At 39.6% G+C, this 25,531-nt stretch overlaps 1 protein-coding gene across 2 annotated transcripts in view; it reads left to right on the top strand.

The window, feature by feature from the left end:
• marchf8 (membrane-associated ring finger (C3HC4) 8) overlaps positions 1-25,531 on the top strand; it is a 220,093-nt gene that overhangs the window by 48,524 nt on the left and 146,038 nt on the right. For both annotated transcript variants that reach the window (XM_055227156.1, XM_055227155.1), the window contains exon 2: positions 9,512-9,706. In XM_055227156.1, the coding sequence (XP_055083131.1) occupies positions 9,611-9,706 (96 nt within the window). In that variant the 5' untranslated portion in view covers positions 9,512-9,610. The remainder of the gene's footprint in view (positions 1-9,511; positions 9,707-25,531) is intronic.

The raw sequence follows: 25,531 nt of genomic DNA, 5'->3' as shown, positions 1-25,531 counted from the left end.
GGCCAGTCACGGCAGGAAACTTTAAAGTGCTATATTTTGCCTAAGTAAATATAGACGATAAATGATAATACTGGAACTAAGAGCAGACTTAAACCACAAAACTATTCTAAATCTACAATATTGTTCAAAAATCATGAGCTGCAATAAATAAACAGCAGAATGAAACACTTAAGTTCTTAGTTTGCATCTGTAATGAGTCACAGAAGTTATTAATTAAACATTTTACAGCTTAAATTTGATCACATTGCTAAAAAATAACCAAAAATGTCCCAGTAATGCAAAGAAAATGTGCACACGATAAATACTAACCGCAAAAAATATCGTTCCAGCTTCACATATTGACCGATAAGTCGATATAGTGATTATCGGGACATGTATTTGAGCAAATACATGTGTCTTGCCCCAGTACAGATATATTGTATAAGCAGCTCTTTAGATGCAGACAGTACACAGTAGACTTATTTTGACCTAATTATAAAAGTTTATTGTTTGATAATCAGGAGGTGCGCGTTAGCAGGATTACCATGACGACTCTGTTCTGGTTTCTAAAAGTTGTGAAAGGTGTTTATAAAGTCATTGCAATAAATACATAGTTGGGCAAAATTAGTTGTAGTTGACGAATTATTATGTTTAGATTATGATGATTTACATGGACAACAGCAGAAAGGAGAAGTGAGTGAGTGAGTCAGCTGTATTATTTTGGTATTCACATGTAAAAAGGCAGATTAAACTCAATATGTTTCCTATAGTACTTTTTCTGCATAATACTTGTTTTTGCATGAACTCCCCTGCAGGTGTAGTCTTGGGAGTGGGTCAGTTTGGGTCAGATGCATGGAGAGCTTTTGCCACGCCCCCTTTTTAGTCGACCAATCATGTCTTTAGTTGACCAAGAATGAGTTAAATAGGATGCTCTGAATGCATAAGGTAAGTGAGGAATAACTATGGACTTCTACAAACAGTTTTAAATGAGCGAGTTCTAGTTTTACTGTATTTGAAAAAAAAAGTCTGGTACATTTTGTTATTTGAATGAAAGATGAAAGATGAAGAGAAGCATACCACAGCCCATGCCAGCTTCATTCCTTCTCGTCCTCCTCGTGGCTCGCTGCAGTGGTCTGTTTAAATATAGCCTCCCCTGACGGTAGGCTAATGTGAGGGTGATTGATATGCGACATGGCCTTGTGGACGGGTGCACGTCAGCTTCAGCCCCTGGCCATGTCAGCGTGTGGGTGACGCAGGGACAGAGGACACTGGTGCTCCCGCAGTCTCCTCTCCACATGCTGTAAACGTCATGTTCTTCTCCTGATGTGATCTCTGTGGAGAAGATGCAGGAGGTGGATGTGTTTACATTGTGAGCATTTGCACTTTATGAATTGCACTGTACTTGCACTATTGTCAGGCTTACAGACACTAACAGAACACCTGGATTTTAAAGGCTACTATTGTTCTATAGGTTTGGCGTTCGCCTCTAAACATCATCCAAAAACCAGGGCTTTGGTTAGAGAGCATAAGTAAAACCAGATGAATAAAACCAGAGCCTCATTAGAAAAAAATCACCTCATGTCGTACTGTTTTGCTTAGATTATTAATGCTAGCGGTTAGTGCCAAAATGAGCTTACATGCTAACGACCACATAATAAACACTTGTTAAATCTAATGTTATGTCACTCCTGGGGGTCTATTGTTTAACCCACAGTGGAGTTTGTTTCATTATCCCACATTTGAGTGATTCATCAGCACAATTCTTCCCTGTTTACAAAGTTTGAGAATGCAAAATGTTGGAATAGAAAATTCCAGCCTGTATTTACAAGGACCCACATGTCGACCAATCACAGCCCGGTACCTTTAGACTCACTCTGCCCTTCTTCCTGCCATTTCAACTGTCCAATCTGTCATATTCTCCTTTCCTGCATGAGTCTCACCCTTATGAGATCAAATTTTAAACTCTCCTGGTTCAAATGCAAGTCAGAAATATAAATATACCTGTATCTTTAAACAATAGACTAATGACAAATTCCCCCTTCAAATTCCAATGGATACAAATGTGTTGGCTGTAAATATGATGTGACCCAGTTGTCTGTGTGTGGAGTCCACCCCTGGGCCGTGCTCCACTATTTGGGATGGTACAAGTGCCTGTGGTTCTGTGTAAACCTAATGACGTCTTGAGAGAGTGCTGTGCCAGGCCGGGCTGTACTTTTATAATGAGGGCATTCGTCTATTTCCTAAATGCCACGAAGTGATCCACAGGTACATAATTGGGTGAAATATTTTAACTTTTTTTTTCTCACCATCTTTCGTAGCTTAAAACTACTGGGAAAAATTGCTTATATTAGTGTCACAATACTAACATTTCAGACTCTATTTCAATACTGAGGAACAGACTCAGTACTCAATACCAATTAAGATACCACAATGATGATAAAAACACTTTTTATTATTATTCAGACAATATAATGTGATTTCCAACATTAAACAATAGTACTTTCTTTTATATATGTGTCTTATACTTGTTCTGATGCAGCTCAAGGTCATCCTAAAGATATTTAATGCTAATTTCCGTCCTGTGAATGTAACATTTTTGTAACAATACCTGTTCAAATGAGTATCTGGTTTCGATAGTATTTTTAGTATCTATTTTTTGATACTTTCGACGACCCTAGACTGTTGGTGTTGGATTCAGTGTTATTGTTGAGTGGACTGTGCCATTGGAGGGCAGGAACATTTAGTTTAATGTGTTAGCCCCGCCCACTTAGTCCTTTCCACTCTGATGTTGCTCCATGACACAGAAACAACTGCCCAGGATCGTCTCATGACTCTCACATAGTCATGACACTTTGAAAATCCAGTCCTGACAATGCATCGTGACTACAAAAATTGAAATCAGGTACAGGCCCTTTACCTGAATTTAAATTGAATTGTTTTATATTGCCAATGATCACCTTAGGGAATTTTAAAGAGAACTAAGTAACATTTTGACCTTATTAAAGTCTTTGTAAGTCCTTGTGGTGTTAAATATGTATTCTTGGGGTGTGTGAGGCGTCCGTCGTCTCCCTCCTGCATTACAAAATGGGGCGTTTTGGTTGTATTCTCTGTCTGTGCATTCTCACAAGGGAGTTACAGGGCAAAGTTACTCAGTTCTGTAATCTACAGGAAATATTAATGTTGTGAAGCATTTAAAGGGGAACTGTTCAAAGTCTGCAAATTTGCAATTGCGCCTGTAACTGAATAAAATAAATGAGTTTATACAACACTGTGGAAGAATCCAGGCAAAGCAACAAGATGAAGTAAGTGACGGACCCTACACCAGAAAAGAAACATATTGCGCCTTTAAAGTGGAACTTTATATATGTGTGGAAAACTATATGCACCTTTTCCACACATATGTTTTCTAGGGCAGTGTTTCTCAAACTGTGGTACCTTTAAGACTGGTAGTACGTAAGCTCCTTCAAGTGGTACTTTGCCACCGTTTGCCTAATTTAGAGTTCATTTTATGCATATTTTTGTCTTCCTTTTGGATAATTTCTTGTTAGAACTATAGCAGAAATGATGTAGTGGACTTTTAGACCTGCTGACTAGACCTGGAATAGTTCTGTTACATACTTGATTTAACTCTGGTGGTACTTGGGATGTCAAATCTTTTCTTTGGTGGTACTTGGTGTGAAAAGTTTGAGAGCCACTGTTTAGTGCAAACTTGGTAAATGTGCAGGTTTCTGGTCCAAAATGTCTAAGTTAAAGTGTGTGCTGCTTTCAGTGGCCTCTGCTATTTCAAGTAGTTGGTAACATCACACAGGACTGCCCTCACTGTGGCCAGGTGTTTCTGGAGGGGCGGAGTTTGAAGTGTGGATACCTGTCACAGTCCAATCACACTGTTCCTCATATGTGTAGACCCCGCCCCTCACTCACTTCTTTAGTCTTTCACGCACTACACAGTTTAGCAGTTCTATTAAAATGTGACTCTTCAAATTCTGCTCTAGAATATGTTTTGGGTGTTCTTTAGTGTTTTGTTGGGGCTCCTCTGCTCTATATTGTCTGCTTCTAACTGTCACACCTTCACTGTCTTCCTCCACAGGGACAGACGGAGCATATTTTTACGAGGACTTGGCTGGAGCGAAGTGTCTGTGCACAGGGCGAGATGTGGTCTGTAGATCATTAGTGCTCACATCAGCTCAGACTCAGGCCAATTAAAAGTGAGCAGATGTGAGTGCGCCCAGTAACGAGATCTGAGTACAGCCGCCGTGCGTGTGGCGATGTCCTAATGGACGCCGTGGGTTTGAAGGACCACTTAAACTTTTACTGGAGCACAGAGGAAATACTTCTTCAAACTCAGATTCGTATTTTACAGAATATGTTTGGGTTGAGTTTAGAATACGCCCATAAAGTGTATTAAGATCAGTTGGAAGATCTAGGGAGGATGTAATGGTTAAAATAATCTGATAATAATGTCAGATGATGAGTATTATTCAAGCGTAGACCTGTTACGAAGCACGATATATTGCTACAGAGAAATACTGCGATAAACGATAATATTGAAACTACTTTATGCCACTAAGTAAGATTTAAATAATGGAAAATAATAATATTTCAGGTGCTGTATGAAAGTGCATGGTCGTTAAGCCTGTCACGATATATGTGAAACTGGAACAATATTTTTTTAGGTCAATATTTATCGTGTGCACATTTTCTTGGTACTGCTGGGAAATTTTTGATATTTTTTGGCTATATGATACGATTTAAGTCTGTAAAAGGTTTGATTAATAACTTCTATGACTCATTACAGATTCAGCACTAAAGTGTTTCATTCTGCTGTTTATTCATTGCAGCTCATGATTTTTAACAATATTGTAGATTTGGAATATTTTTGTGGTTTAAATCTGCTCTTGAGTGGCATAAATTTGTTTCAATATTACCGTTTATCGTCTATATTTACTTAAGTGATATATCAAACTACAAAATATGTTTTCGTAACTGGCCTAATGGTCGCAAAGGTCAAACTAAAATCTGGGAGAAATCTGAAGAGGAAGATGGGTTGGCCTTGGAGTTAATTCTGGCAAAACGTTGCTGCACTTTGCCTTCCAGAGGGAAAGTAGAGCTTTACTAACTCTAATAATAATAAACACCCAAGGACGCTGCTTACACTTTAAGCAGAGAGCCGTTGACCTCTACAGGCTTCAACCAGAACAGTACAAGGATTTCTTTGAGGTTATCCTCCGGTGTCACGTCTTCAGTTGGAGTCAGAGGTCGACTTGTTCATTACTCAAGCTGCAGTCACAGAGGAAGCATGCTCAGTAGCTCGGGGAATGAGATCTGTCCCGTACCTCTGGATAGCTGACACATATTACAAGGCAGTCAGTGGTGGCTTTTGGTTTGTGCGAAGTGGGCATTACCTGAGGGGGGAAGGCACGAGAATGAGGCGGTCTTGTGTAGATCTGCTGTAAAATACAATACACTGAGCACATGACACAGCGTCTACTCTACAGACTGTATCACAAACACTCTTTTTGCTTTTTGTCCAATCCAAGGTAACCCAATAATGCATGAAGTCCCAGAGGCTAACCGTTCAGGAAAGTGCAAACATGCTAAAATTGTAAGTTTTGATATTTCAGTCTCCGTGTGAGTTTTTACCCATCTTTTCATGTGGGTTTGGTGACGAATGTTTGTTAGGTTAAGTTTCAAACCAACTGTGGTTTCATGTGTGGCAACTGAAAGTATAAAACATCAGGCTGTTGCAGTGCTAAAAGTGGTTTACAACTCGGCGGGGCTCCTTTTAGTCATTAATCTGAAAACAAACACGAGCCCGGGTGAGGAGGATGTTTTTGCTGCTGCGCTCGGTGTCAGACTGCGCACCAGCAGAGCCCAGGACGTGGAGTCAAGAGCCATGCGTCCACTCTGCGCTCTCTCTGTTAACATGTCCTCATCTCATACAGGGATTTTTAGGTTGTTGTTTTTGTTTTTACTCTGAGATGATTTTAAGAAGCGAGAAGTGCAGGAACCATTGATCTTCATGTTTCTGGTGATATTTAGCGTTCTGTTGGGACAGTGTGTCGGCTGCAGCAAACTGACCTCGTTACAGTATCTGGTAGCAACACATCACATATTTAATTTATTTTTATTTAAATGATGGCATAGATTTAAAAAGGTGCAGTTCGTCAGTTGGTTCAAAAACTTAATTTCTTGGGTGACAGTAGCTCAGTTGGCAGGTGTTTGTCCACTGATCTGAAGGTTGGCGGTTCAAATCCCACTCTCTACATAAACATCATCGGTTGAGGGGTCAGTTCCGCAGATAAATGCTGTTGTAGTGTCCTTGGGCAAAACACTTAACCCACCTCACCTCTAATGTCTGTGTACACTGGTGGATGAATGGGTGAGTGGTTCCTTTAGATTTGATCAAAATGACTAACACAGATTTCTATTATTTTTGTGGATTGTTACTGTTGTTACCTCACACTCTCTCTGCTGCTCCTCATCTCTCCTCTTGTCTCTTCACATTTCGGTTACATGGTTTGGTTTCTTGACCTGAAATCAGTGGAAAGTCCACAATGCTTTGTTTGTTTTTTGGCCTGTTTCAGGGAACTCAAAAACCCACAATAATTTGCATGTTATTTAAAGTGGAACTACTGTATATTATTCATAACTTTGACAGAAACACCTCAGTTACTTCCGATTTTATTATAATATTCTTTTTTTTTTATCACAGCCTTGCACTCAGATAAACTCCTCTTACGGTCAGTGCTTTCATGTGACTTGTTGCGTGATGTGAACAGAATGTGATCCAAAATGTCCCCAAGTTAATAAAGTCCATACACCTTCTTTAAACTTAATTTGCTTTCACTGCACAGCTCTGCAAGTCCTTATGCCCACCATTTTACTATCACATACATTAATTTAAAGGACACATGCAAAATTCACACTTGTTTCATTAATCCTCTGTACGAGGTCGTCTTGCTCTGAGCCTCAGAAATCACTTTGTTTCAGTTTTTTTTATTGTTGTATCACAGGTAAAATCTAAACAAGTAAAATCTTTTCCTGTGCAGTTTTAAAGACCAAAACCATCACCAGACAGACAACACCTGTACCTACTGGCTTTAGCTGGAGCCACATTGCTACAACACCTAAATACCTCTTTGGAAGCCCAGGCATAGTTTTTAAATGTGTTTTTCAAAGTTAGAAAACATGAAATACTAGTGCCAAGGTGACCTAAGGCATATTTAAAAACTCTGTATGCAACAGGCAACCTTAGGACTACTTCCTGTCCAATTCTATCTCTATGTTTTTTGCAAAGTTGCACTAAAATTAATACATATTTAAAGATGAAGCAGCAGGTGCACTAAAATAATGAGATGAATACTTCAGTGGAAGACGCTCCTGTGTTTAGAAAGGCAGCTGTTTGTGTTTCAGTGGTAACGCTAATGCTAATTCTGAGAGACGACAAATATTACATTAACACCACAAACTGAAATAATATACATATAAAAATACTTGGATAGTCTTTACATGCATCAATTTTAACTTAACAGCTTGTTTATTTTATATCCATCCATTTTCTTCTGCTTATCTGGAGCCGGGTCGTGAGGACAGCAGTCTAAGCATAGACTCCCAGACTTCCCTCACCCCAGACATGTCCTCCAGCTCCTCCAGTAGGACCCCAAGGGGTTCCCAGGCCAGCCGAGAGACGTAGTCCCTCCAGCGTGTCCTGGGTCTTCCCTGGGGCCTCCTCCCAGTGGGACATACCCAGAACACCTCCCTAGAGTTTATTTTATATTTTAGGCGTAATAAAAGTTAGCTTTGAAACACCATGAGCTAGTTAGCATCCTGCCGTGCACAGAGCCTATTAAACTACAAGTTATTCTTTGTCAGTTTTAGCTCTGTTCCTCCAAGCCCATAGAGTAACACTTGACTACAGCAGAGGTGTGAGGGGGTCCCCTGTGTCTCTCTCCAGGCCCCCCGCTGTGATCAGGGCTCTGCTGCTATCCTCAGCCTCACTGGAGACTGGCACACTGGGGGTTTGGAACAAAGTTTTGTTGCATCAGAAAGTTAAATATAAATCTTCAGATAAAAAAAGGCTCTTAATTCACTTTATTCCTTTGGCATCATCATTCAGGTTGTATTATTTGGCATGTAGCTGCTGGTCTTAACAGCACATAAGTTCAGTAGGGACTACAGAGCCGTTTTAAATCCTCCAGAGAATCAGTGCAGCTTTGACATGTTGGTCTCATAAACATTGAACATTTTACACAATCAGCTGGCTTTATATCACATTTTAGCGGCTAAACTTTTCTCAAAGCCTCCATTAAAATGAATGAGATTCCTGCTTAACTGGAAGTGTGGGTGGTTTGTATTTAGAGGTTTTGTTTATTTGTGCAGGCAGAGACCGTTGATGTTAACCATAAACCAGGTCAACACATCTGCAGTCTGACAGTTACACAACAGTTAAACCGAATTATCATCTGAGCATCAGGAAATGCGCTGTTAGCATGCTAGTTGTTTTTAGCTTTATCTCGACTGCTTATAAACTCATAACGGTGATTTATGAGGAGGTTACGAATGGTGTAACAAAGTGAGGAATGACACTGGACTGCTGCAAACCCATTAAAATGAGCTAGTTCTGTTTTTCACATTTCTGCCTGGTGTTTTTAGCTTTGTCTTGACAAGAGCTGCTTTAGTTTTTTTTTTTTTTCATGGTGACTGCTGTGCGAGGTGGAAGAATCTTGCTGCCAGCGTTCTACACTTCTGTTGTGTCCTCAGAAAACACACTATTTTAAACATCCTTTATAAATGTGTCTTGGTTTACACCCAGATTTAGCACAGCGTTGTATAATTGCACAGTTCAGCCTTGTGTAGTGTCGTGTGGGTGAAATGCTCAGGAATCCACCATTAGCTTTTCTCTGCCTCAGCTTTACAACTTTACGCCAATGAGGAGGTTTTCATTCTGCTGTTCTACCAGTGTTCTTGTTAATCTTTTCTCTAAACTCATGGTTTGTGCTTGTTTTAGAAGGAAGTGTAACTGTCAATTGAAAATACATTAAAGCCACAAGCACACTACTGCACACTTCTGTTTGTCTGCAGAGTGTGTGGCCCAACCTCCTTGTTAAAGCCTGATCAGATCTCAGAAGCTAAGCAGAGCTGGGTCTGGTTAGTACTTGGATGAGACACCTCTGTTTTAAAAGTGTTGCTGTGTCCTTAGGCAAAACACTTCAGCCACATTGCCTAGTATGAATGTGGTGTGTGCATGAGAGTTGGTGGTAGTGGGAGCCATATCTGTCTGCCCAGGGCTACTGTGCCTACAAACGTATCTTACCACCACAAAAGTATAGACTGAATAATGCATGAAACTGTAAAGCTTTACAACATGATCTATCTCCATGGAGACAAGAAGGTCAGATTAGGTGTGGAGACTACGGCAGCAGGTGTTCAAACATAAATTGATCTTTTGTACATACATTGGACAGGGTAATCTCAGGTAAACTTCTGCTCACTTAACCTGTTCCTGACCTGTTGTTTTTCTCTCTTTCTCCAGGGCGGAGCGGACAGGTCGTGTTGGTCTGGCCCATCATGCCCGTTGCCTTGACGACAGACATTAAGTGAACACGTGAAGCTGCTGGGGCCACCTGCTGGGATGAACATGCCACTGCACCAGATCTCGGTCATCCCCCGAGAGGTCTCCATGTCCCGGGTAACAGGCAGCACTAAGGCCAAAGACAAGGACAAACAGGTAGGAGCAGATGTGATGTAACTTTTTAGGCAAAGTTCAAAGTTCCAATCTATATGTTCAAAAATGATTGTATTTGGCTTTTAAGGATTTTTGTGCACAACAGCAGATAGGAGAATGTATTTATCTTAAATTATCTTGAGTGACAGTTTAACTGTTTTTTTTCTTAGGTATGACATTTACTGATACCTGACTGTATAAATGTTTAGCCCTGGTTTAGTCCTGGTTTAGTCCTGGTTCAGCCCTGGTTCAGTCCTGGTTTAGCCCTGGTTTAGCCCTGGTTTAGCCCTGGTTTAGCCCTGGTTTAGCCCTGGTTTAGCCCCGGTTTAGTCCCGGTTTAGTCCCGGTTTAGTCCCGGTTTAGCCCCTTGTTTAGCCCCTTGTTTAGCCCCTTGTTTAGTCTCGGTTCAGTCCTGGTTTAGTCCTGGTTTAGCCCTGGTTTAGCCCTGGTTTAGCCCTGGTTTAGCCCTGGTTTAGCCCTGGTTTAGCCCTGGTTTAGCCCTGGTTTAGCCCTGGTTTAGTCCTGGTGATTACCCTCATCTTCCAAATCGTAACAACTGTAAAATCAGTTCAAAACTGGCTTAAAAATAAAAGCTGTTTTTTTATGTTGGATATTATTCACATGTAGACAATAAAATGATTGGCCATTGTTCTTTGTGAAAATAAACTTTCAGGACAAATTTATTTTTTTAAAAGTTCAAATGTGAATAGCTTTTTTTTCTCTGCTAAAATTTCACCATTAGCAGGTTGAACCCTCAATTGTGAAATATTTTGCTGTTAAACTGGGAGTTCATCATTTCATTTGTTTATTTTGACATTTCTATTCATTGGTTTTGGCAGGTTCAGTGTGATTTTTGTTTGAACCAGTAGACCTTTTCATATTTTATAATTCCATGTCCAGCAGATTGGGATTTCTTCATATGAACTGTTCTTTAGAAATTCCGTGGATTTGGACGTGGGACCTTTTGACCTTATCTCCAGAGCCGCGGGCAGATCACACGTCTCCTTGTGATTGCGATATAGAGTTCTCTGGCGTTTTCTTTTACATGCTGCTGCAGAAACCATCTTTCTGAAATGAATAGCCAATTTAGTTCTATTTTACAGTGTGTGCGGGTGCAAAGAAGCGTTCTATGGTGAGCTATATGTGTTTAAAATATTTCTTTCATGGTCTTTTGAGGTTGTGTTTGGACGTTTTTGAATCATGGTATAGACACACTTTGGCTGAAATGTAAGGAATCAACATTCATCTCAAATAAATAATAGATTTTCTAATAGGGGTGATCTACATATCCTGTCTCCACTGGGTTTCATTATGTATAAAGTCTGCTAACCCTGTAGTTTAGATGGTAATATATAATTTGTATAGCGTTTTCCATCTTTAAGGTTCTCAAAGCGCTTTACATTAAGGGAGCGCTCACACATTCACACACAAATGCACACAGACTGTACACTGGCCAAGGACACAACTGCAGCATTCATCAGTAGAAACTAGAATCACATCACCAACCTGTGGGTCAGTAGATCAGACCGCTGAACCGATAATGCGTTATGTCGAGAGCGGGATTCGAACCACCAACCTTCAGCTCTAACAACTGACCTACTGTGAAATGCCTGGGATTCTTGTGTTAGTTGTAGCACTGCAATGATTACCATATTTTCCGGACTATAAGTTGCACCAGAGTATAAGTCGCACCAGCCAAAAAGTGCATAATAATGAAGAAAAAAAACAAATTTCACATATAAGTCACATTTGAGTATAAGTTGCACCCACAGCCAAACTATGAAAAAATGTGCTACTTATAGTCCAGAAAATAGGGTAATTTGATTTGGGCTGTAGTCTTATAAATACCAAAAAACATTAAAAAAAATATGACTATAAGTTTTTTAAATATAAATAGTTGATTTGGTGTGAACTTCCCCTGCAGGTGTAGTCTTGTGAGTGCAGTTTGGGTCAGATGCATAGAGACACGTAATAGTTTCGAGAGAGTTTTGCATCATGTTTTTGTGTATTTATGGAGAATTGACGTAGACTTGTGGGTTGAGCATTGTACAGACTTACAGCTAACCACAAGGAGGGGTCAAACACTGCCTAGGAGAGATCACTAAATTACTCAAACATGCGTGGATTACATCTAAAACCTCTTCAGACATGTTTTCGATGAGAGAATGTTATAAAATGGTAGAAAGCTCCAAAAAGTCAATTTTGCATAATTTCCTTTCTTTAAAATATTAAGTTGCAGTCTTATCGTTCAGCTGTGAATATTCCATTGTTCTCTCAAACTATTTTCATGAATCCATTAAAAAACATTTCCAAAGAAAATCAATCTGTTCCCATCCGTAAATTATTATGCAAGAGTCTGGTTTAAAAGTGCCTCTAGTTAGACTTAATTCTAGTTTAGTTTTCTACTGTGAGCCTGTTTGGGCTGTGTGTGGCCAGCGCCCCGGGCCCAAAGGGTTAAACATCCCCCAGTTCTGGCTTTACTTCGTTAAAAGATAAAAAGTCCCCCTCTGTGTCAATAATGTTTGGGGGAATGTCTAAATTGGTGAAACTGTGTTATCAGGGCACACAGACGAATGAGGGAGGCACATGCACTTTGGAATGACAATGATTTGTGTTCTACTTCTGGCAAAAAAATTGGAAATGACAATTCTTTGAGCGAGTTCTGCTAACACTTTGTATGAGATCCGGAGTACACGCTTTTCCAGTACTGTACGAAGATGCGAGTCTGGTCACCGGTAGAGAGAGGACAATAAAAAATCATCGCTTGTCGTCATAAAAAGAGTCGACCATAATTGTTCGCGGGACTTTTTATATAATCGTGAGAATCGCCAACAAAGATAATCATTACATCAGCAGAATGTGGAGAAAAACAACACTTATCTCATTATCACACCATTGTTCAAGTCAGTCTGGTTCATAGTGAATAGTAAAAAAATAAAAATACATTGCACGTTATAATGTATACAGACACGAATGCCAACGTCTTGTTGTTGTCACTTATATCAAAGTACAGTACGATAACAGCTGTTTAAATATGGAACCTCTTCATAATGTTTAAGTTCTAATTATTCATATCCAGAACGTTTTTGAACCGTCAGCAACTTTAATAATTATGGAAGGACGCCCCAGGGAAGACTGAGGACACGCTGGAGGGATTATGTCTCTCGGCTGGCCTGGGAACACCTTGGGATCCCACTGGAGGAGCTGGAGGAGGTGTCTGGGGTGAGGGAAGACTGGGAAGAAAATGGATGGATAGAAGTAATGTTAATCGTTAATCGTGACACCAAATTTCAATATCGTCTCATCTCAGCCTCCAAGTTCAGACAGGTGTGATTGACAGGTGGATTAGCCAATGAGGGACACGCAAGGTATGTCCATATCAAAACAAATATGGCTGCTAATGAAAAATGAAAGGAAATCATGTTCAGTTCTGGTTCGAGGCTGATGGAGGGAGTGGAAACCGGACTGGTGTCTTTGGATTTGCCCGGTAAGTTAACACCAAAAGAAAGGAATCAACTTTTCACTCTGTTATCTTATCAAAACAATACGATAAGAGACAAACTTCCTTGATATCACCCAAAAACATCGTCCGTCCTATAGAGAGAATTTCTGCTATATTGGCTGTTGGGTTTCTTACACTGCTAATCTTTTCTCTGCAGGACCTTAAAAAATCCCAGGAAAAGTGTATTGGTCCTTTTTAAACTCAGTGTGGCTAACAGGCTTAAAACAGTCGCGTAGAGGTTAGCCGTCCTTCCGGGGGATACAATGTGACGCTATGGTCGTGTTAGCCTTCTGTACTCCTCCAGTCTATCCTGTGAGCGCGTGTTTAGCTTCTGGCAGTGCTCCTGTCGTCTGCTCCGGGGGGACAGTGGATAAACAGTGCTAACTCCTGTTCTCCGCGCAGACCAGGCACTCCTAATGCTGAGAGGAAAGTGGAGCTTTGAATACTAATCAGTTTGGTTGGATGACTTTGCCCATCTGGTGGTTCGAAGCAGAAAAACAGCACATTTTTGTCCTGAAACACAGTGTTACTCTAAACTTTAGCATTTTACATTTGACCCTGGACAATTATACGATAAAATGTGTTATTCCTGTCATCGTATTGTCAATGTATTTTGCACATAGACTGTATATATAAATGGACATAGCTGACCTTCTAGCCGCCACGTTCCAAATACTCTAGTTCCAGTTCCCTTTGCATTAGAAAACTGTCATCCCTCTCTCTATAACTGCTGCTGTAGTACAGTTGAGTGACAATGAAATGAGTCATCTTGGGTCAAAAAGTTGTATTTGTTGCAAAAGAGGGATGATATAGGAACAATGGTGGTTCAGTGATGTGTCTTATACAGATACAAGTGGCAAGGTAAGTTTATTTGTATAGCACAATTCATGCACAAATCTTTACAGAAGAAGAAATACATTAATATCACAATACAACAAATACATATGCATAAAACACATACACAAACATACAAAAAATGGACTCTTGTGAGCTTTAAGCCGTGTTTTACTGTTTTTACCTCATGAAAAACACACCTGAAGTTGTGTTTTGTTTGATTTACACATGTTTGGGTAAACTTTTTATTATTAGTCTGTCTGCATCTCCAAAGCTCAAAATGCTCTGTTCCACCCTGTGATGTCATCAAGTGGTAGTTTTCAAGTTAACAGCTCCTTTTAACTTTAAGTTCAGTAGAGATTGGTAATTCCAGGGCTGAAATTATCCAAATGATTCTAGTGAAGGTGTGTGGAGTTTAAAAAATACAGTGGAGCATTTCCTGTATTACCACATGACATCACAAGGTGGAACAGAGTGTTTTCTGTCTGGAGAGAAAAACTCAGCCTAAATCTGCAGGGTTTGTGTGTTAAACATGTGTGAATGAAACAAAACACAAATCTAGGTATGTTTGTGATGAGGAAACATTATAACAGAGAACAGAGTAATATGGGCCCTTTAAAAGAGAAGAGCGCAGAATGAAAACACAAAAAGTGATGCATCAGCAGTCACACAAGGACAGTTTTAACACATGGTCTGGTGTGTGTTTGCTCTACTTCCCTGTTGCAAGACGATGGCCTTCTGAGAACTGACTTTCATTATGAAACCGAAAGTGTTGATATGAAGTTCATGTCTTAAAGTCAGATATTGAGTTTATCCTTTATCCTGGGATTTTGTAACACTATTCACAATTTAAAAACAAAACAAATTTTACATGATGTGCAAGTTCCTCTGTATGTGAAGAATTATAGTATCCCATATTTAAGGGCCCATATTACTCTGTTCTCTGATCTGTGTTGTTATAATGTTGTTTCCTCATCACAAACACACCTGGATTTGTGTTTTGTTTCATTCACACGTTTAACACACAAATCCTGCATATTTAGGTCGAGTTCTTCTCTCAAACAGAAAACACTCTGTTCCACCTTGTGATGTCATGTGGTAATACAGGAAGTATCCACTATGTTTTTAAATTCCATACCCTTTTTTCAGAATCATTTGGATGATTTCAGCCCTGGAGTTGCCAATAATCTACTGAACAAAAGGTAAAAGGAGCTGTTAACGTAAAAACTACCACTTCATGACATCACAAGGTGGAGCAGAGCATTTTGAGCTTTGGAGATGTAGACAGCCTAATAATAACACAACTTCAGGTATGTTTTTGAGGAGGTAACACTGTTCTAACATGGCTCAAAACTCCATCACGCTCTTACTATACACTCCTGTTAGTCAGACGCAGTCCCAGCAGTTTGTGGCAGTTTCACACTTGTTTGAGAGAACAAACGTTTCTTTCTGACATGTGTCTATCTGTGTTCGCACAGGAAACAGGTGCTGCAAATACATTTTACACGTCTTATCGCCATGTACAAAGAATGGAAACAAATGCAAATTAGCTACAGCTCGATGTGCATGACAGATCTATTTTTACTGTCACCCAAAGTAATTATTTTAAGCAGATAAACTTCAAATTATCGCTTTCAATGAACACAACTCAAGATGGGAAATGGATTGTGCAGATCTTTTTATTTTGTGTTTTTGTGGAAGTATTGTGTTCATTCCTGTCAGGGGTGGAGGAGTGAGTCAGATGGAGCAGAGGATGCAGAGGTGAGGGTCAAATGGAGCAGAGGATGCAGATTAGAGGAAATGACGTCACTTAGAGGAGCTGTCTTAAAAATGTGGAAAACCAAAGTAGTTCATGTTAAACAGTTTGCAATAATCCAAAGTTCCTCCTCACCTTATGCATTCCAGTCATCCTAATTCCTCCTCATGATAAGTTTATAAGCACGTCTCACAACTTTCAAAGGCAATAAAGTTAGCAACAGTTAGCATTCTAGCAGTGTCTGAGCGCAGTAACATAAACAGCATCTACTGGTGTTATGTGAGAATGCAACAGGGCCAGAACGGCAGCTTTAAACCATTGTAAGTATTGAGACAATTTAAAGGGGCTGGAATATATTTCTTTCATGTAATTAAGTAAAATATATTTTCTCCAGTACAGTGATATTGTAAAAGCAGCTCTTAAAGGTCCTATATTACACAAAAGTGAGATTTTAGCCATGTTATAATGTTGTTACCTCATCAAAAACATAGGTGAAGTCGTGCTTTGTTTCGTTTACACATGTTTGAGTAACCCTACATTAGTCTGTCTACATCTCAAAATGCTCCGTTCCACCTTGTGATGTCATGAAGTGGTAGTTTTCTAGTTAACAGCTACATTTTACCTTTAGCTCAGTAGATATTGACAATTCCAGGGCTGAAATTATCCAAATGATTCTAGTGAAGGTGTGTGGAGTTTAAAAACACAGTGGAGCACTTCCTGTATTACCACATGACATCACAAGGTGGAACAGAGTGTTTTCTGAGAGAAGAACTCAGCCTAAATCTGCAGGGTTTGTGTGTTAAACTTATGTGAATGAAACAAAACACAACTCCAGGTCTATTCGTGATGAGGAAACAACATTATAACATAGATCAGAAAATAGCGTAATATGGGCCCTTTAAATTTGAAGATAAGACTAATATTTGAGAGTGTTTTATTCTCTGCAAAACCGTAAATGTGTCGTTAGCATGCTGATGTTAGGTTTACTGTAACCGCAAAGCTCCACACTTGCCTCTGAAAGTTGTGGAAATGCTTATAAACTCATCATGGTGAATAATTAGGATGCTCAGAATGTATAAAATAAGTGAGGAATATGTTTGGACCACTGAAAACTGTATAAAATGAACTAGTTCTGTTTTTCACATTTGTGCGACAGTAAAAATGAGGAACAGCTGCTTTAAATTGCGACTCTGACCCCATGGCTTTGTCCCGTGGGGCCACACGAGTTATCACAGAGGATGAAATATCTCAAAGTGCTACATTTTTGCCTCTTTTATGTTATACCTGTTCATATTTTCCTCAGATCTGGCCTCCCCCTCTCCTCTGTAGCGTATGGGCTGTGATAAAAGCACAGATACAGTCTTTGTTCTGGAGTGTCAGAGCTGACCCGATAGTGTCCTCGCAGCGTTTTCAAAACTTTACAAACTTCTAAAAACACATCAAATGCACCAAACCTCCACTGGACACTCGCTCTCACACATAACAGCTCTTAGTGTGACATTGCTGTCGTCTGGCAGTCAGAGAGGTGCATTGTGGGTAACAGATGGCCAACTTATTCCCTTATGTTGTTTGTGCAAGGACAACGATAGTCTAATTTTTCTGAAAACTGAAAAAGAAACAAAAAAAGAATATTAAGCTCTTAAATTTTGAAGTGCTGCTTTAAAGCCACTGTGTATAGCCTGTACTCTTACAAGTTTAAAAAGATACTGCAATCACATCTGAACCTGTGCATCCAGAGCCTAAACCTGCAGAAAGAGACACATACAAAAGTGTCTCAGTCTCAGTTTATGGACAGGCCTCATGTCAAAGCTCAGAACCTTAAACTTAAACTGATCATGTGTAATGTCTGTGGTGTATAAGGCATGTGACAAACTCTGTACCATAAGTCTCTTTTTTATGCTACATAAAAAGCAAATTATGTTTCACAGTCACCACAATTCAGTCCAACAGTAGATGTAGGAAAAGTAGAGTCCAGGCGTCATTCACTATTTTCTCTGGAAGGTCTGTCACATTTGCTGCCACATTTGGTGTAAAAAGTCTGCAGCATCTCAGAGGTCCACAGCCAGCTCGTTTGACGGACAGGTACAATATTGGATTGCGAGTTCCTTTAACTAAATGTATTTTTGGTTTTTTTTTTGGAGCAGCACAGTGAAAAAGCAGAGGGAACTAGATTACATATATGATGATCCATACCACTTTGAGAAGGCCTGATCTCCTCAGATCTACAAAGCTAAACAGGGTTGGGTCTGGTTAGTGCTTGGATGTGACATGTGAATCAGTGGTGAGTGTGGCTGTTGGTCGCGGTCGGAGGGGCTGATGGTGCAGATTGTCATCCTCACTTCTGTCAGTCTACCCCAGGGCAGCTGTGGCTACAACAATAGTTTAGCACCGAGTATGGAATGAATGAATATTGTACAAGAGCAACTTTGAATGAGTGCGTTCACATGTGCATAAGTATCCCGGTTATGAGCCTTATTCCGGTTATGACAGTATTCTGGATATGACATTTACATCTGCTCAGAGAAACCAGTATACACACATCCCTGTATACATGTGTAATCAGAGTATCCTGGACATTTAGAAGGGTCACTATGGCAGCTATGACACAGATAGGAGTTAAACATGTCAGCAACTTTGCTAAATTAAGACCTTTTAGCATGTTTCTAATAACAAAGAAAGACGATATACATTCAAATAAGGACATGAGACTGTGGAGCACTGTCACAGGTGCAGTAAAAGGCGTTAGTACCAGTCCCACAGTGTCAGTTAAGTTCAAGAGCAGCACAAACAACTACAGAAGTGAGCTTGGTGTGAAAACGTGGTTATATAAAACAATACAATACAAACAAGTCATTTTGGGAAAGTTGCTCCTATTGTATTTGTTATTTCAGTTCACACATGCTCAGTACAGCTCCAGTGTGAGAAATCAGGATATTGCGCCTGCATGCCTCAGTATCCTGAATACTCTCAGAATATCCCAGTGAGAGTGTCCTGGTTTCTCATAACTGGTATACTGACTTATCCAGGATACTGAAATGAGGAGATTGTGTTTACATGGACACACACAAAACCAAGATACTCAAAAAACCTGATCTTAACCAGGATACTCGTGCATATGTAAACACTCTCATTGTGTGGAGAAGACATATATAAGACTTGGTAAAGTATTATTATTGTTATTATCCTTTTCTGCTTTTCGATGCAGCCAACTTGTCATTTTTTTTTAACAGTTTTTGTTCCTTAACCTTTTGGAATATAACAGTGATGATCGCAGTAACAGCTCAACAAAGTAGCTAGCCACCAGAACTACTGTAGAGATTTGTTACATGTTGTGTTTGCTTTGTTCTCTGCCCTATTATAACAGCTTAAATATCAAAGCGGTGTTTTAAAGTAGTTACATCTGTCACTCTTTTCATACAATCTTTGGACTGATTATGCTTTTCTCCCAGACGGCAGCAGATAAAGTGCATTAGCTGATAGGCTGATGTGTGAGGGGTGTGTGGGTCAAAGCAGGACTACACAAACTGCAGTGTAAGCGATCTGTAGTTTCTCATTTGTATTCAGAGAAGCTGCAGCCGGGGAAACACCAGTCCCACATACACCACCATGCAGGAGTGATCCACCTCCTCTGTCTCTATCAGGACACATATGGAAGATATGAGTAAAGGAGACATTTGAACAGGACTTGGCCATGTTGAAAAAGCAACATAAAGAAAGAAAGAAGCTCATAAAGTATACATTATTATTATCTCTATGTATTATTATTATGCATAGAGCTTCTGAACTGCGCAGTAACTAAAGGGGAGCGTGAGGAGGGAAGAGGGGCGGGGTCTGGAGATATACGGAGCAGTGCGATTGGTCTAACAGGTATCCACACTTCAAACTCTGCTCCACAAAGCTAAAGATTTACCTAGCTTGACTAAGATTACAACAAAAAATTACAACAAAAAAGACTTGGGACAGTAAATACTGCTATTAAACACCATACAGAGTGGTCCCTCGTTTATCGTGGGGGTTACGTTCTAAAAATAACCCGCAATAGGCAAAATCCGCAAAGTGGTCAGCTTTATTTTTTGCAATTATTATATGTTTTAAGGCTGTAAAACCCCTAAGGTGCCTTTGTCGGTGCAGAACGTTTCATGAACATTGTGGGTTTTGTCTGGGAGAAAACTTGCAAACATACAGCACTTCAGAGTCACACTGCGATCAAACATTTAAGTAAATTTGGCTGAACTCGATATAGTGAGGGACAACTGTACACAGTAAGTGGATTTAGTGTTTAGTTCTACTTGTGTCTTCTGCATTTGACCCATCCTTCAAGGCCACTGGGGCACGTCTTGAGCTCGTCTCGGTCAGGACTACCTCAGCTGGAGGATTCGACCTATGTTTGGATGTTCATGATTGCCTGGAAGAAACCCACCTGGGGAGAAACATGCAAAGTCCACACAGAACTGCAAAACATTTTCCAGTAACAAGTGCCAGGACAAACTGAAAGCGTGCATGGAACTTGTCAATCTTCACTTTTCTTCAATAACATGTCAGATTACACTGTCCCCTCGCTCAATCATCTTTGTGTTGCTGGGGAAACATTGAAACGTCCTCTGAGCTAATGGCATATGGCTAAGCTAACAGCTGTGATCAGACATTGTGATCACCACCTCGACAAGTGTGATTGACGACAGCTGTCTCATAATTACAGTATACATTCATAGGAGGCACTCTTCACTGCTGAGCGAATGGGAGCAGACTTTACCCAAGTCTGGATTTTCCTTTAAAACTTGCAAAATCAAATTGACGGGTTTGATTTGATTTAAAATTATAGGCTTACAAGTTTGAATAGGTTTAGAATGATCTTGAGCTATATCAGAACAAGTATAAGACACGTAGACTAGTGTACACCCACGGACCACTATGGAACCTTTGGAACACGTTTTATCATCTAAATAAAGAGTGTATTTTATTATCATCATTGTATCTGTGCCGGGTCTATTCCTTAGTATCGAAATCAAGTTTGAAATCGTTGTATCGTGGAATCACTAATTAGCCATTAACATTACAGTTTTCTTGCAGTTGTGTGAATCGAACTTTAAATTCCAATTGCCTAACACGAAAAGCATGAAATAACTTTACATATATACTTGGTTTGATCCTGGTTTAGTTCTGGATTAGTCCTGGTCTAGTCGAGGTTTAGCTTCGGGTTGGATCCCAGTTTTATCCCAAATCCAGTGTGTTTACATGTGTGAAATCAGCCTTTCACCTCACTCTGGCTCTTGCGTTCTCAAATAAGCGTATTTGTTTGGGCCCTGTGGGGGTAAACATTGAGCTAACAGCTAGCATAGCCCGTGGTCTTCATGGCTCATCTCCAGTTTATTTCGCCTTGCAGTAGGAAAACCAAATGGAATGCTAAACAAGTGACGAGCCTCAAAGGGAACTGGGAAAGAGGAAGAAAAATTAGCATGCTAAAAAGGTGCTAAAACATGCTAAAACATCAAGTATGGAAAATATCACTTGCTATAGAAAAAAGTACAGTGTTAAACGCATTTTTGCTATATTGGCACAGCGGATGAAATGTATAGTATTACTTGTATAATTACATTTGTATTGTTACTTTAGAGATGCCTGACCAATGCATCCATCTGTACTTCGAGACGTTTTCCCATATGTATTTTTCTTTGGCATTCAAATCCATCTGCTATGGCACTGGGCCAAACTGGCAGGAGCAATGGACGACCGCAGTGCAGCACTCGAGGATCCATTAGTTATTTTCATACATATGTTCTTCCACTGCTTTTTTGGGAATCAAACCTGCGACGGCCATGGACCACTGTGGAACACTTTGTATTGTCCATTCTATCGTCTAAATAAAGACTGTATTTTATTATCAACCATCTTGTTGGGAGATCTAACCACACTCTATCCATGCTGAATACTGTTGTCATGATACTAAAATTTCAAACTCGATTTCAATACTAAGGAATAGACTCGATACTCAATTCCGAGGCCAATACCACGATGATAATAAAAAACACTCTTTCTTTAGATGAAAGCATTAAATAGTGATGTTTTCTTTTATTTTCCCATGTGGCCTTATGTCTGTGCGATCCCTCAGTCGTCCAGGTCACATTTTTATATAGCGCTTTCCCTCATACAACACACAACAACAACGGTATTCATCTGTGGGAGCTGGAATTGCACTGCCAACCTGTGCGTCAGTGGATGAGCCCGCTCAACCAATGATGTTTATGTCAAGAGCGGGATTGGAACCGCCAACCTTCGAATCAGTGGACAAACACTCTGCCAACAGTTTTATACTTGTTCTAAATCTAAATCTTTTGAGGAAAGGTTCATTTCTGTCCTGTGAATCAGACTTCTTCAGTATCGATATCTGCTCAAATGATTATCTAGCTTCAATATTAGTTTTAGCATCGATTAGTGTCTGATTTTCGATCCTTTTGACATCCCTAGTACTGAATCTTGCAGTGGTGAGTATGCAACAAGAGCCATCATTTAGCCCGTTAGCTTGCTCTTCACAGAAAGGTGATGTAGTGTTATGTATTCTAACATACAGGTCCAAAGTGCTACAGTAGACTGAGCAGAGTCGGTGGAAACAGGTCCCTGCTCTCCCTGCTCTGAGCTGATAACACACATCCAGCCCTGTGGAGCCTCTTCCCACTCTGCAGGTCCCGTGTCAGCACTTTGCTCTGTTTTACATCCAAAAGTCTGCTCCAGCACCTCAGCATTACAGACTTAAACTGTAGAGAGAGGAATAGTAGTTCACACATCTGCCTGTCTTGGGCTAAACTCAAAAATGTGCTAAATGCTAAATTTGCAGATTGCGTTGCAACTTCAGTTAAACAAAAAGTAACTCCTTCTAAAGCCTCATGTTAAAGCATAAAACGTGTTTTGGTCAGGTCATGATCCATCTGCTGGCTATAGGGAGAGTGAAACTGTTTAGATAAAAACTATAGAGTCTAAGTATGAAGCCAGAGCTGGTCTGACGTAGAGCAGACAGAACATTATATCATCTCCTACAAATTACCTCTAGAGTTTTGCTTTTGATTTTATGATGTGTTCACCAGCAGTGACCCAGAAGGTACATTTCTTCTTCCACTGCAGTTTCGTTTGCATTTTATGACTGATAATTGCTCCATCCACACACCTCAAAGCAGATGTTGTTTACACTCAAAATCTGAATCATTCTTTCCCCTTTTTGTTTTTTTGCAACTTCAGCAGGTTTATCTTAAAGGTGCACTTTGTAACTTTTCTAGTGGAGGGTCCACCGCTTGCCTGTTTTCATGGAGATCTTAAGGCTTGACCCAGAATGTTCCACAGTATGACATTAAACTCATCTTTCTCTATGGAGACAAGCAGTTGACTGCACTGGGCCAAGTTACAGATCAGAGCTATGGAGAGCCAGGCCCACTTTGACTTTTTTGAGATGTTTGAGTTGTTTGAGGCATCCTTGTTTAGTAAATCTGCTCCCTCTTTGCACTCAAGAAACTATGCTACTGTGCTATTTTAAATTTACCAAGATTGTTACATCAGAGGTAAAATTCTGGAGGCCTTTAATCAACATCTGAGCATTTCTGTCATCAGCTTCTGTTGATTGGATCTGCATGTTTCAGTTAGTATGTCAGAAAAAGTTGTTAACCTTACCTAGGTCTTAATTCAATTAATTGTATTTTTTCCCCCCTTCTACCAGTAGATGGCGTCCCAACCCCAACATCCAGTATTGGAGCACACCTGTGGAAAGAAGGTGTCTATTAGGGATGCTATCAAATATTTAATCGATCGATACTGATCCAATACACATGTTCAGTTGATGCACGCGTGTCCCTCCATATGAGATGTGTGTCATTTATTTTGGTCCAGGTCACAGTAAGTAAACGGCTCCAAAGAGACTTACAGCTGAAATATTCTGAGGTTGGTTTTACAGCATTTAAAAGGTAATATTTTTGTCATTCCTGGGTCTATCAATGTAAAATAAAAAGTGACTGAAACCTCAGTCAGAATATTTATTTAGAATATTATTCAGAATATTTTATTTATTTATTTACACATGCATCAACTGAACATGTGTATTGAATCATGACTCCAGTATTGAACAATTCGATATTGTGTAAAAACTATTCAATTGACTGATTTGAGACCTAGGTAAGATTGGCAACTTTTTTCCAACATCAACAGAAACATGCAGTTGCAATGAACTCGATTTGATCACAGAAATGCTCCAGACTTTTACCTGTGACGTAACAATCTTAGTAAATTAAAAATTGCATGTCTTTCAGTCACTTTTTGACCCAGATAGAGCCACAAATGACAAAAATGTGAACTTTTAAATGGTCTAAAACAGTTTTTGGCTTCACATAGCATTAATCAAATGCACTCACTTGCGAAATATGCAATCGTTTTTCACACACTGTCTCATAAGATTTACTCAGAAAACGGTCTATTGAGACATTTCGGTGTAATATTACATAGTTTCAGTTTTCAAAAAGAAGATGTGAAAATGCTGTGTGTGTAAGAGAAGAGGAATGTGGGGAGGAGGAGAGCGGCGGACACAGAGTCAGGAGAAGAAAAGAAATAATCCAAATAAATCATCAAATCATCATAAAAAAGTAAACGTCTGATTCCCCGCAGCAGTTTGCATTAAGAATACATTATAAAAAACGTTTAACTTAGAAAGCATGATTCTTATTTTCACTGAATACAATTTCTGAGCTGTAAATCATTCAACTATATAACCTAAAGCTGATGTTTCAGTTAGGCCTGTCACAATAACACATTTTGCAGTTTGATGTATCGCTGATGTAAATATAGACGATAAACGATAATACTGAAACAAATTTATGCCACTGATGCGATAACACAAGAGCAGATTTAAACCACAAAAACTATTCTAAATCTACAATATTGTTAAAAAGATGAGGTGTAATAAATAAACAGCTGAACGAAACACTTTTTTGCTTTACTTTGCATCTGTCATGAGTCATAAAAGTTATTAATCTTCAACCTTCTACAGCTCAAATCTTATCATATAGCCAAAAAAATAACCAAAAATCTCCCAGTAGTGCAAAGAATGATAAATACTAACCCCAAAAAATATTGTTCTATCTATCATATATTAAACGATAAGTGTACATAGTGATTATCGTGACAGGTCTAGTCTCATTAATATCATAATTGTATATTTTGCTAATTTGCAGAAAAAATAACCAGATTTTTTTTGTTCTTCTGCAACTCCAAATGTATTGAAATCAAATCAATATCATAACCCGTGTATTGTGAGAAGATGATTTTAGTATTTAAGCTCTAAAACATGAAACGCCACAGCAAAGGCACTCAAGGGCATGTTTAAAGGCCAGTCGTGTTGTTCTTTAACTTTCCAATGAGCCTCTAACATTTAGATGAACCTGCAAAAACCCCTTGATTCTCATCCAGTATCTCTCAGAACATTTAAACTGTTCTTACACCTCCCTAAGCACAAATCCACCTAGCTTCTGCAGTGTTCTTAGCTCTAGCATTTCCTCTGCGCGCCCATGAAAATACAGCATGCACAAAACTACATGTGATTAGGGATGACCTCTAGCAGAGAAAATAGGCTGAGAATTAATCACATCTCCCTGGGAAGTGCTCTGTCCTATATTTGACTTTGCACTGCAGGACTGAAGCTCTTACCTAGTCTGTGTACCTGCTGTTTTAGCCTGTATGAAGCCTTCGGAATATATTTTATGGA

Source organism: Periophthalmus magnuspinnatus, chromosome 15, assembly GCF_009829125.3.
Source record: "Periophthalmus magnuspinnatus isolate fPerMag1 chromosome 15, fPerMag1.2.pri, whole genome shotgun sequence".
Lineage (NCBI taxonomy): Eukaryota > Metazoa > Chordata > Actinopteri > Gobiiformes > Gobiidae > Periophthalmus > Periophthalmus magnuspinnatus.
This window is presented reverse-complemented; position numbering and strand designations above follow the sequence as displayed.